Source organism: Podarcis raffonei, chromosome 2, assembly GCF_027172205.1.
Source record: "Podarcis raffonei isolate rPodRaf1 chromosome 2, rPodRaf1.pri, whole genome shotgun sequence".
Taxonomy (NCBI): domain Eukaryota; kingdom Metazoa; phylum Chordata; class Lepidosauria; order Squamata; family Lacertidae; genus Podarcis; species Podarcis raffonei.
In genome coordinates, this window is record NC_070603.1 from 37711637 (window position 1) to 37724765 (window position 13129).

The following is a 13129-nucleotide window of genomic DNA, read 5'->3' on the forward strand; positions in this document are numbered from 1 at the left end:
TGAAAAATGGCAGGCACAAAAAGGGATGCTTGTTGTAACATTTTAAAAATAGGAATGTTACAGGGCAACCGATCCCTTGCCTCAAGAGGAATGGCAACAACACCCGCACAAGACAGACTTCTGTCTGATCATTCCTTCCATGCCCACTTCATTTCCTTTCTTTTCTCTCAATTACAAAATAAAACAAAAGGGGAGGGGTTGGAGGACAAAAGGACATTCAATTCTTCTGAAAATCCTGAAAACCCTGATTGCATTTTTGGAACACTGCCATAAGCCAAAGTGGAAACAGACTTATGAAAAAAGTTAAAAATTACAGGAGTTTGAGAAAGCTTTCTTCACTGATACTTTGGTAATATACATAATCAACAATTCCAATTTTAGGTAGTGTTCTAAATTGCAAATCAGCTGTTGAGAAAACTTGTTCCATTAATCTTCTGTGTCATCTACAGTTAGGTACATGACAGACATTAAACTATTTTTAAACATTAGCATAGTAATCAGTATGTAAACAAACATCTGCTATTGAATGCAGGTGTAAAACAATTTATTTTTAAATCAGTTACCAATTTGAGGGATGAGGAAGATGACAAGGGGGCTGCTATGTTGACAGTGTCCTAGTCTGAATGCCATGTTTTAGAGCTAAGCAGAATTTTCAAAGAATTATGTATTGTCAACTGCAGCCCCAAGCATATTCCAGTTTATATGCATATAGTTTCACTGGCATGAGTAGGACTTGAATAAGTGGGCTGAATTTTGTGTCTAATTCTTCAGCTTTGTCATAGCATAAACAAAAACCAAATTGTAACCCACCCAACACAACCAATTTCCAGTTAAAAAATTATTCAAAGAATTGGGAGCAAGAACATCCCATAAATTGGTGAGTTCATACGTAACACTTCTAATCCCTCAAGAAAAATAAGATTATCTCCTCCCTCCCTTGCATGCTCAAGAGTCAATTAAGTTTTGAACCAGGCAAGCCATCACCTCAGTGTTGTCAAGCTGGTTTGTGCATATTCTCCAAACTATTACTGGAAATCACAACTTAAAGTTGGTTCCTGGTTCTGGTTTGAAGGTCAGCCACAAAACATAGTTTGCCGATTTGGATGAAATGGCAAACAACAATTTGCCTAAAAGATGGGAAGGAGGAAATGCCATACTAAAGAGGAAGGGGCTTGCACAAAGCTTATTCCCAATCATCCAAACCATGGTTTGGAAGATTGGACACAGTATATGTGAAACAATCCAAAATATCAAGAAGAAAACCTTACAGCAGAAGCTCTAGGTGGAGGAGGTTTGGGAAGTAATCTCATCTGTCTAAGTCTATCTAGGAGGCCATCTTCTCCTGACCTATTCTAGGGGTATTCTGCTCTTCCCCCCAAAAATGCTTTTTTCTGTGTATAGCTAGTGTCTTTGGGGTTTAATGCAGGATAAACACAGTGGGCCAGTGTGGACATAAGCTAAACTGTGATATAGTGTTACAAATTCATGAGCCAGGATACTTCCGACATTCATCAAGTGCCAGTTCAGAAACATCTGCTAATCACAATCCCTTGTTATGTCATACTCGAGAAAACACTGTGCAAATGCTAGTTAGTGAGCAAGCTGGTATCATAAACTACAATTAGGCCCTGGGTTTGTCTGAACTAACCAGAGTTCTTAAGAGTCTGAACATAACATAATGGTTAATTTAACATCAAAAGAGAAAGTTTTCAATCACCTCTTCTTGTATGCAAGAGGAGAAAAGGTAGAGTGCATAACTTGTGCATGTATTTCCCCCCCTTAAAATGTTAAGTGGTATATTAATTTTGTAAATAAACAAACATTGTACATGGTTCCTGGGGCTATTGGTCCCTCCCCTTTCTCATGGTTTCCCCCATCCTACTGACATCCTCACTGTACAATAATACAGACATCTTCTGAAAACTTCTTTATTTCAACAAGCCTACCTAGATGTATAATTTAGTTGGGTATATTTGTTTTAATTTTATCTGCGTTTTATTGATAATTATCATATTATGTTCACTGCTTAGAGGTTTTTCTACATATAAAAAAAACCCTGAACTGCAGCAATCCATGAAGTTGGCAATCAGCCCCACACATGAGCTCAGAGGCCCAAGTACAGAGTGTAGCAGTTACAAGTTTCTTTAAATAAGAGACTCTAGCCAGTGGGATATATGTTCTGAGACCCTCAACTCACATGCGTGCCTGCCTGTCTCAATCTCATTCTTCTCAACACAGCTAGACAAGGAGAACGCTTAAGAAGGCAAGGAGCAGGTTATGTTGGGAGGCACTGAAGATCAATGAGAAAGGGATGAAAGTAAGTGATAAGAACAGGCATAGGCAGACTCGGCCCTCCAGATGTTTTGGAACTACAACTCCCATGATCCCTAGCTAACTGGACCAGTGGTCAGGGATGATGGGAGTTGTAGTAGGGAAAGAGGCAACAGTAAGAGGTTGTGTGTGTGTGTGTGTGTGTGTGTGTGTGTGTGTGTAGACTTACTTTTGAAACTGAACAGCAGGAGCCACAAGAAAAGAAGGTAGTGTGGGAAAAGGGGACTGCAAATTTAATCTGTGTGTGAGAGAACAGTGGAAGAGAAAGTGAATGTGTGAGTATGGTGTTTGCTTCTGTATGTGTGTGAATAGATGGCTGGGGATTTCCATGTGTGAAAAGAGAATGAATGGATTTTTGTTGGGGTGAGGGGAAGGAAAACAGAGGTGTGGCTGCACACTTTGGGCTTTGGCCCTGCCCATTGCCCTCACATGGTCTTCAGCCACTTTTTCTCACAATAAATGCAGCTCTTCACTTATAAAGGGTTATCCACCTCAATGCTAAGCTATTGGCATTACATCTTAACTGGCCTACATTTATCAATGTGCTGTATCTGTGCTGTGGAGCAATTAATATAGAAGTAAGAACAGGGGCTTCTACTGCTACGCTGTGCCTGTCTGGAAGAACGATAGTAAACAAAAGCATGTCCTTCCCGCCCCCACTGGTTTAGTATCACAGACTGCAGCAGGGTGCTGAGCAAAGGTTCTGCCCCTTGTGGAGCCAGATTATTCTCTGATGCTTAAATATCCCCTTCCATAGGCAAATATTCTACAAGTAAAAGCCTGAAGTCATGTGGAAAAAAATCTCAATTTTGCTGTGTACTTTGCAAATAATTATAGCTTCACGAGTGTATGCATGCTCTTTTGTTAACTTGCTAAAAGCAGTAATTTTACAGCTAATTTGCATCATCTTCCCACCCACTCACTCAGAAGATTATTAAGTGTCAGGGAATAGCCCTTGTTCCTAAAAAGGGTGAAATATTGTTCCATGCCAATCAAACATGAAATATCCGTGGAGTCCTAAATAAACTCCTGCTAATACAAGTTTTTCTGCCAGCTCCTTGTAGAGGCCCATGAAAAGTTTCTTTATCATCAACCAATGTGATACTTAGTTTAGTGCTGGAAGCTCCTGAGGGAGGACACAGACATTTTCTAATCATATCCCCAAGGTCTTTCAGCTCAACATGTTTCACATTCTGCAAGAATATCCGTCATGCTCCACAAACTGCAGCTTGCATGACAGTAACAGGTTCAAGGATTTCTTCTGTTCAGGTCATGAGCTGTTTGCTATCCTTTCTTGCCTCTTAAGCAGGAATACTTTTCAGTGTCTTATATATGCCTTCTACTCAGGATTGGTTTGCTCTAAAAACCAAGGTTCCTATTCACATACAAAATATTGTGGAATGCTTAAAAAGTCATTTGCTCTGAAGTTTGGCCTGAAGAAAGCTAGGACATAGCTGGAAGAAGAAAGAAAAGCATTCCTCAGAAGGGGAAAGCGGCCTTAACACTCTAAAGGCCAAAGAAACAGAAATGAGAATGAAATGTTTTGTTGTGACCCATACTCCATAGTCTGATCCACAACAGAACTTTCAAGTACTGTATTTAGGTGCAATCCACCCCACACCTTTATGTGCTAATGCCACATAATTATTTTTCCAAGTTATGCTCCTGATTAACAAGAAAAACTTCCTGAAAGTGTCCTATACTAATGGAAAAGGAATTCTGAGCATTTTCAGACTCAAAGGAGCCCTTCTGTTCACCAGCGGGGCAAGACTGGATGGAACACATGGTATTTTCATTTGTTGTGTTTACAACCCTTAAAAACACAGAGAAGTGTGATACTGTACCTAGAACTGTAAACTGTAGAAAAGCTGGTCTTTTCATAAACAAATAAAGGCACTTGCTAAGCAATTAATAATTTTAGAAATAAAGTTGGGGATGCATATGATGATTACTTTATCTTGATGTCTCAATTACAGACTCCAAAAGAAGTGTTCTTCCTGGATTCTTATTCTCTGGAGCATTACAAATTGCCATGGCCTGAGATGGGATTTTGGATGTGGCAGATGTGTCAGTGCAATGTTAGTGCATGTGGTGCCCTCCAGATGTTTTTATTCTACAGCTCACATCATGCCTGAGCGTTGGCCATGCTGGCTGGGGCTGATGCGAGTTGGAGCCCAACAACATCTGGATGGCAGCCCATTGGTTGCTCCTGTACTACAGTGTCTAACGACAAACCTCTAAGAGAAGCTCCATGTAGTGGCTGAGCCTTTTTTAATTTTTCAATGTATTTGGGGAAGTTTAAAAACTATTACTGGTGTCTCTCGATTACTTGGCAAAAGACAAGAGAAATAAATTATGTTTTTCATATTTCACATATCCACACTGCAAGAGGATGTCTCAGCTCAATATTTATTGTTGATATGGCACCACTGAGGTACAACACTGAGGTTCCTCCTCCACAGAGGAACATAAAAAAGATCTCTGCCTTATGGCAAGAATGGGAAACCTGTGGCTCTCCAGATGTTGTTGGACTCCAAATCCCATCAGCTACAGGCAGCAGGGCCAGTGGTCAGGAATCATGAGCTGTAGTCTCAACAAGGTCTGGAGGCCCATAGGTTAGCCAGCCCTGCTAGAAAACAACAGCTGGAAACAGCAAGTGGCGATATTGTGCTAATGCCAAATGTCTACACCTGCAGATGAAATAGGACATCTCACTCTCCAGTAACTATGCTTTCTTTTACTAGTAAGCTAAGAAGTAAAGGGAGCAGACTCATGAGGCAAAACAGTACATTTACCTGCCCCACCCACATTTTCCAGGTTAATCTAACTTTTAGAGATTCTTCCCACTCTGCTTCCAGAGTGCTGCACCTACCTTGTCAAGGAAGGTGGGGCGGTCCATGGAAGACTCTTTGGAGATCGGTGGTGGGCGGCAGCCAAGGGGTTTGGTGACCATTCCATTGTAGTCAGCCACACCCATTCCACGCTTGTCCATTTCCACCTTCTTTTCCAGCAGAGCACCTGCAAAAAGTAAACACAATATGAAGACACCAAAGAAAATGAGGGAAATGTCTCTAAATCAAGACAAAATGACTGTTGTACTGATACAACTATTGCTACACTCCCACCGATATTAATACACTTCATACTTGAAATTTAAAATGCATTTTGTCTTTTAAAACACTAAGATTGGCACTTGATAATTTACAACCAACTCGATCCTTTGACATAATGCTGCTGGGAAAAGTGATGCGAATTTCATTGTAACAGATCAACCCCCGCAGTTGTCTATTTCAGTTACAAAAATACTTACTCATGGCCTGATCTAGATTCATACTGTTACTCTTCAAGGCCTCTTCTGCTGGCTCTCTCTGCAAAAATGAGAAATTGCGTTTTTTCACAACTATGTAACACAGTATAGATTTTACAAGAACTGTAAAACAGGTACAAGGGGAGACATACCTAGAGGTTTCAAACCATTCAATTGGTTGAAACAGGAATTTTGCAATCAAGTCAGTAATATATATGTAAAATTTGGAGCGAGATGGATCTGCTAGGAGCCATGATTCGGAGCACCTTACAGCAACTACCTCCTCTCTTAAGACATCATAATCTGACATGCTGATTTTGGGTGGGACTTATGTGAGCTTGGGCGCACCAGCATCTGGGGGGCTACAGGTTCCTCATCACTGCTTAACACCATGAAGCCAAAGCCAGAGGAAATACTAGCACATGAATATTCCTGGCCTAGAACCACATGATAGATGAGCTAGAAATTTAATAAATAAATAAATAAATAAACCAAATGTTACTCACTGGGAAGCCCATGTCTGTGAGCTGTTTTATCAGACGGTTCATGATCCAGGCCTCATCTTGCTTACTAGATGTCTTCATGCCCTGAGAAAATTAATAGAGAGGAAAAATGGAAAACTTTTAAACAAGAAAACCTACACCCAATTTAATTCAACAGGACTTACTTCTAGGTAACAGTATATAGGATTGCAGTCTAAATTTCTTTATTTGTCATATTTATTGCAGGGAAAGAGAATGAAAATCCACACGAAGTCTATCCATATAAATATTGCATGAATGTGAGATGGCTTGGATGCAATATTAAACCATTGTATAGCGTTAGGTTAGGCAACATGGTGCCCTCCAGATGTTGTTGGACTACAAGTCCCATTAACCCCAGCCAGTATGGCCAATGGCCAGGGATGATGGAGGTTGTAATCCAACAACATCTGGGGGGCACCACATTTTCTACCTCAGATATAATACTACATGCATGAGCTGTGGCATGTTTTGGATTCACACCAGAGGTGGAACTATGTTTCTTCTTGTCAGAAAAGCAATATAAGGCCAGTTTGGATGTAAAGAAAATATATTATTCTATGGTTAAGCATGGCTGAGCATCACATCCACAAGTTGCAGCAAGCCTCCTCTTTTGTGCAAAAGTAGAAAAAGCAAGGAATGTCTGTTTTTGATTTTAAATTAACACTGGTTAGTTTAAACTCGTTAGCTCAAATAAGCCAGGATCAAACAAATGGTTTCTGATCCTGGCTTGTTCACTAACTATAATTTTTGCCACCTATAATACCTTAAGTGTGGATGCAAGGAGGAACTCAGGTTACTTTAAAGCTGGAAGTGGAGGCTTTCAGGTTTACACAAATCTCATACAATCAGCTGAGAAAGATTCCTACTTTCTACCTTATTTGATGGACAGCAGAGAAATAGCTTATCACACTTGGTAGCAAGCAGACATGCAATATGACCTGTAAACCTCTTGTGTCCCTTATTTGTCAGAACTCATTCTGACTATGTGGTCTTTGCATAAATGTTGAAATACTGCAAAAATCAGATCTGTTTGTGTCTGTAAAGAACACGTGATTGACATCTACACCAGGGTGCAAAGGAATCTGTTAGGCAGGGCCATAGCATATCAAGTGATTCTCTAGTCCATTCCAGCTTTCCAACACCATTTGAACAAGACAAGTGATGGTAACTACAGGATAACAATCTTATTGTAGTGCTTTTTGAAAATGATGACTTTCATACTTTTATAAAACAGTTTGATAAAGTATAAAAAATTAAGTGCACGAACCATCTCATCTTACTGATTTTTATAACCCAGCTGTGCTTAGTCCTACCTTTTGAAGTCCTTTCTTTGGAGCATTTCCCCAGGAGCTACAAGAGGAATTACTCTCTTGTGAAGCAGTATTATTCCACATATCTCCTTCTTCATCTTCCCACTGACTTGTACTGAGATTTACTTCATCTCCACCACCGCCCCAGCCTTCTTGCATAGAAGATTTAGAAGCTGTAGGAGGAATGGAACATTTCAGTTGACCTTCCTATACTTTAAAATCAATGGGCTTCGTTCGCATGTATCAGTCAAGACTTAGCACAAACACGTGGGCTCTCGCTGAGAAGGCAGCAACCACTTTGCTCCTCCCTCCAGCACTGCTGCACCACTGTGAGCCAAATCATGGCTTGGCTTAGTGGCTTATTCATCTGAACCTAGGCCTTTGATTTGTCTCATTCCAGACAAATCATGAATGAAAAGCCATTGTTCGGAGTGAGAAAAACCACGAGCCTGGGTTCAGGAAACACACTAAGCCAAATCACAAGAAGCTGATAGCAGGAGTAATGTGGCCACTATTCCCTCTCGAGGACCCAAGACGCTCAGATCACACTAAGCATTATGTGCGAGTCAATATATTTGGAATTTTTTTCGAGCTTGTTCTGTATTTTACTGCTACATCTATTTGGAGAGCTTATGTCTGAATTAATAAAAAGAGCATAGGTTATACATGTTGGCCCGTTGTTGGTTGTAGAAGTGATCAAGCAGAATACCTGTTTAAGCTAAAAAAAAGTAATCTGTATGAAAACAGAACTATAATTCTTCTTGCCAACTCAGCCAAGACAAATCAACACACACACTTACCTGGTTTGCACAGTACTGGGGCAGCAGCTGGTGCACTTGCTCTTCCATATGACCCTGCTGACTCAGCAGAGTTATCTCCCCACCCTGTACCGCTGCTGGGAGGCTTTCCCCATGCTGAAGTGCCATTATCAACTGCAGCAGAAGGGGAGGAAGGCTCTCCCCATGAAGCTTCAGGCTTTGCATGGATAGCAGGCATCTCTCCCCAGCCTGCTGAAATCAGAAATGGGGGGACATGGTTAGAGGAAACAAAGAAACATAAAATCAACTTTTCAGACTACATCTCCGGAAAGCATTACATACATACATACATACATACATACATACATACCTAGCTATGGACAACTTTTAAACATGAAGCAATTGGGGGAGAGAGGATTTAATTAAGACAGACCCATTTCATTTCCTCTTCAAGAAAGAATATACCTGTGCACAGTAAGAATAACTTGCTGAAATTGTGAAGGAAGTGGTGCCTGCATCATAATAAGAAACAGCACCTGTGGATTCTTTTGGATGATTGAGTCGTAAGCATTCCCTACCTCCTACAAAATGCCAATTGATTATGATAATAAGACACATCAGATCAGATAAATGAAGATGTAGACACCATAGTGCCCTCCAGATGTTATTGGATAAACTGCCAGGGGCTGATGGGAGATGGACTCAAACAATATCCGGTAGGTACTATCTTGGCTACACCTGGAGTAATGTGTGTCTTGATAACACATATGAAGCAGTTATTAAATCTGGGAACTAAAACCAAAGTGATTTTTAAAGAAATTAAATGATTGGACCACATGCTGAGTATGCCTTGATTTGATCCAGAGCAATAGGTTACTATCAGTGACAGAACCTTATGCGTTTTACAAGGATAACATGGTCACTGGAGGAAGGAGTAAACATGAGAAAAGTAATTTACAACTTGAGATCAGATAATAAACAGAGTTTGCATGCAGTGACTATCTAAATTATTATTGTATGATATAGGGAAGACTCCCCCAGCTTTCACTTATTGTTATGAGATTTCCAAAGAACACTGTCGTTGGGCAGCATGCAGATACTGTAAAAAATGAAACAAAAGTCCCTGATCAGGAGCCAAGGATGGACTGAGTTGGCTATGGAACATGGTCAATGATATCAAAAGTGGATGACAGAGCAGAAGTGGCAGAGTTGCTCTTCCACTGTCCCAATGAAGGTTGCCTTTCCCATATACTGTTACCCCTCACATTGAAAACAGCTCTTCCATGCTACAACTAGGCTTGAAAACTGTAGCCAACCGAGGGCTGTTTTCAAGCATAATTGCTGCATGGGCAGCTGCAGCTGTGGAGAGTTTAATCCTCCCCATCTTCAGTGTTCATGATCACCTCTGGCAATTAGGTTTGAAACAAGTTGAAATGCTTTCCCAAAAATAGTGATGCATGTGTTCTATGTGTATACTATACGACCGTGTGTGATGTGTGAGAATGTGGGGTGGTTGCAGGAAGATCATCGTTACGATCCACATTTGCTTGTCCTTTTACAGAATTCTGTCTATCATTCACCATTATCCTCAGTTTCTTACAGCTGATGTATCTTTGTTTAGGGTGGCTTTCTGTAATGTACCACTAAGAAGCTTTGAGGCAGAAAAAAGGTCCTGCACCCAAACAGAAACATAGTAATTGCTTTGAGCCATCCTATGTTCCTAAACAGCTTGTACGCTGACTAGGAGTTGGCATCTTAATGATCAGCCCTTCCTTCTCTAGTAAAATCCTCATGCTTCTTTTCCAAAAGGAACCTTTACCACAGGAGGCAACGCTGCAAGGTCAAACGTCATGCTGCTGTTTACCAAAGCCCGGCTCTAATGCAGTAGGTCTGGCTTGGTTAATCACAGACAGCATACATCATTCCACTAATCACCTGGCCGCTAGCCAATAGTGGAGGAAAAATCACTTGTTAGCTTTGGGTCTCAGACCTGTCTTTTTTAAGATAAGTCTTCTCTAAGAGCTGCAGCATGTTGAAGTAACGTGATTAATTTTAGATTCTTATTTTGAATTTATTTGCATGGCAGACTTCAAAAAATCAGATTCTGATCTTATCTTATTCAGGCACAAAGAGGAAGAAAATCAAGGCAGAGCTATCTAGAAAATAACATTTGTTAACTGTGTGTGATCTGGGAGCTGTGGTATTGGAAGGTGTTTCCCCATGAGTTTGGTTCAAATCCTTGTTTCATGTTCAAATGGGCAAGTCTTTATTTCCAGGTCTGTGTGTAAAACAGGAGTTACCTCAGGGGTATCCTTACTGTAAGGATACCTAATGGGGGAGGGAAACCTCTGGCCCGTGGGCCAAATTTGGCCTGACATGGGTCCCAATTTGGTCCCCGAGGCCAACTTCCCCAAATCATGGCCATCTGCCCTATGTATGTGACACCAGGTGTGGGGCAGGTAGAGATGTGGCTAGACTGTTTGGGAACTGTCAAGGTGCTTTTGCCTGCTTTTGTGTGTGATGGGGGTGGTTCTGAGCATTACCAGGATGTTTTCTGTAACCTGGGTATTTTGTAGTGCTCACACCAGTTCTTAGATTTCCATATGTGCCCTTGGGCTCAGAAAAGGACAGTATATTGTGTAATACACTAAGACAAGGGTAGCCAGTGTGGTGGACTGCAACTGCCTTTATTCTTGACCACTGCACAGACTGATTAAGCTAATAGGAGCTACTCCTGCTCCAAGGTATTTTATGGGAGTGAAGCTAACTGCAAAGACTGTGGAGGAGCTACTGGGACTAGTGAGAGGAGGGGAGGACCTGTGAAGTAGCAAAAGGAGGCAAGCAGCCTAAGATAGGAACATAGAAAAAGAGAGAACTGAAGAGTTGATGCCAGATGGAGGTGTTTGTGTAGTGGAGACTGGAGGAAGAGTAGTCCATTCATAAGACATGGGGAACTTCAGAGATAAGGAAATATAAAGTTGAAAAACAGATTTGAAATAGCCAGCCCAATCTTTGGCTGGATGCCTCTCACATGGAGTTAAAAGGCTTTCCCTCATTTCTGCCTTCATCCTGTGGTCATATATTGACATACATGTTGGCATAGAAGAAATTAAGTCTCATTAATTATTAGAAAGGAAGCTAGAATGCACAATTTAAAGAGCTCTGAGTCTTTGCAACAGTACACTTAACCTCAAGCTGAATACTGCAATTTCCACTGCAACATGTATTCATTTATTAAGTACAAAGAAAGAGGGACCAGCTTCCCTGGGTTCTCTTTAAATTCAATAATAATGATTAATCACTACCAATCTGTAATGTATAAGCCATTTTGTTAAATACATTGTGTTTTGAGCCACACAATGTTATGTAAATTATTACGCACAACAAGGGAGTTCATGCCCTGGCAAATTACATGTAATTACATGAAAACAATAACATGTGTTAAGACACCCATAGTTTGTAAAGTTCTCAAGAGATCAAATCAAGTGCAAAAAATTGCAGTGTTGAATATGACGGCAGTTAGTTAGAAAAATCTTTAAACAGTAACTTGGGTATTGCTGACGTTTGAATCCCTGAAACAATTCAAACTCCACTGGGGGTTTCAGAACGGTTATGTATATTTGCATTTCTTAAGTAACACACTCTCTCACACATACTACCTTCAATCCAATGAAGCACATTACTAATGATATTTCATAGGCTCACAGGATCAGATAGCTGGGTCTCTTTAGAAGTACTGCATTGGAGGATGATAGTGGGAGATCTCCACTGGGGATGAATTTCGGCATGCTATTTCTTCTTATTTTTTAAATACCCCAGTCATTTGTGTGTCATCCCTCAAAATAAACTGACTCACTACTGGTAGAAGGCATTCCTTGATGACCCAGACAAAGAACTGTTCCATAACATTAACCTGCTTTCCCCGACATTAAGGCAGACTTATTTTTTAAAGGGCTACAGCTGTCTGGTTGATGATAGGGTAACATACTTTATTTCAGCAGAGGCCTACCTGTTGCCTTCCAGGTGTTGCTGGACTACAACTCCCATCATCCCTGACACTGGCCATGCTGTTTGTGGCTGATGGGAATTCTGAGTCCAAAAACATATGGAAGGCCATATGTTAGCCACCACTGCTTTATTTCATTGTAGCTAGAAAGTCAACAAGTAACTGATTTATTGGAATTCAACAGTCCCAATTTTAAGAATCCTGGAATTGTAGAGTTGGAAGGAACTCCTGAGGGTCATCTAGTCTCAACTAAAGCATCCATGACAGATGGGCATCCAACCTCTGCTTAAAAACCTCCAAGGAAGGAGTGCCCACTAGCTATGAATTCCCCACATGACCTGGGACAAGCAACAATGTTTACGCTTTAGATACCTATGACTAAAATAAAGGTATGTGGGTGCTTTTGGATCCACATGTATAACTAAAGGTGGATAATATACTTCATAATTTTGTTTACATCCCACAGATACACTGTAATTGAATTGTAAGAAGATATAATAGAAGGGGAAAGCTCATCCTGCAAGGGGCAGCGAGAAGTAATTTGGCACTCACCTCTCACTTTGTTATGTCTGCACTATTGCTGAAAATAAGCCAGAGAAATGGCTTTCTTATCTTACAGTACCTCACCAGGACAACATCCTTACTAGAGGAACACTTCAAAGCACAGAGGAAACAGAGGACAGACAAAGAGAATAAATCATCGGGTAGACAAAAACATCAGTAAATGAAGGGTTTTGTGCTGTCATCTTATTTGCTGGAACTATTTATGTTGTCTGTCCAGCCCAGCTAGGATAGAAAGCCAAAGTGGCATTAATCCAGGTTTTTACTTTTCTATGCACATATAGGCTTCATTTGTGCAGGGTGCAAACTTCCATTTCAAATGTGGCTATATA

General features: G+C 40.7%; 1 protein-coding gene across 13 annotated transcripts in view; it reads right to left on the bottom strand.

Moving 5' to 3' along the window:
- TNRC6C (trinucleotide repeat containing adaptor 6C) overlaps positions 1-13129 on the bottom strand; it is a 419247-nt gene that overhangs the window by 29715 nt on the left and 376403 nt on the right. For 12 of the 13 annotated variants that reach the window (XM_053376050.1, XM_053376047.1, XM_053376048.1 and 9 more), the window contains 5 exons: positions 8273-8482; positions 7476-7645; positions 6145-6225; positions 5642-5699; positions 5204-5349 (listed from right to left, as the gene is read on the bottom strand). In XM_053376050.1, the coding sequence (XP_053232025.1) occupies positions 5204-5349; positions 5642-5699; positions 6145-6225; positions 7476-7645; positions 8273-8482 (665 nt within the window). The remainder of the gene's footprint in view (positions 1-5203; positions 5350-5641; positions 5700-6144; positions 6226-7475; positions 7646-8272; positions 8483-13129) is intronic. The other variant, XM_053376039.1, reaches the window with a different exon arrangement.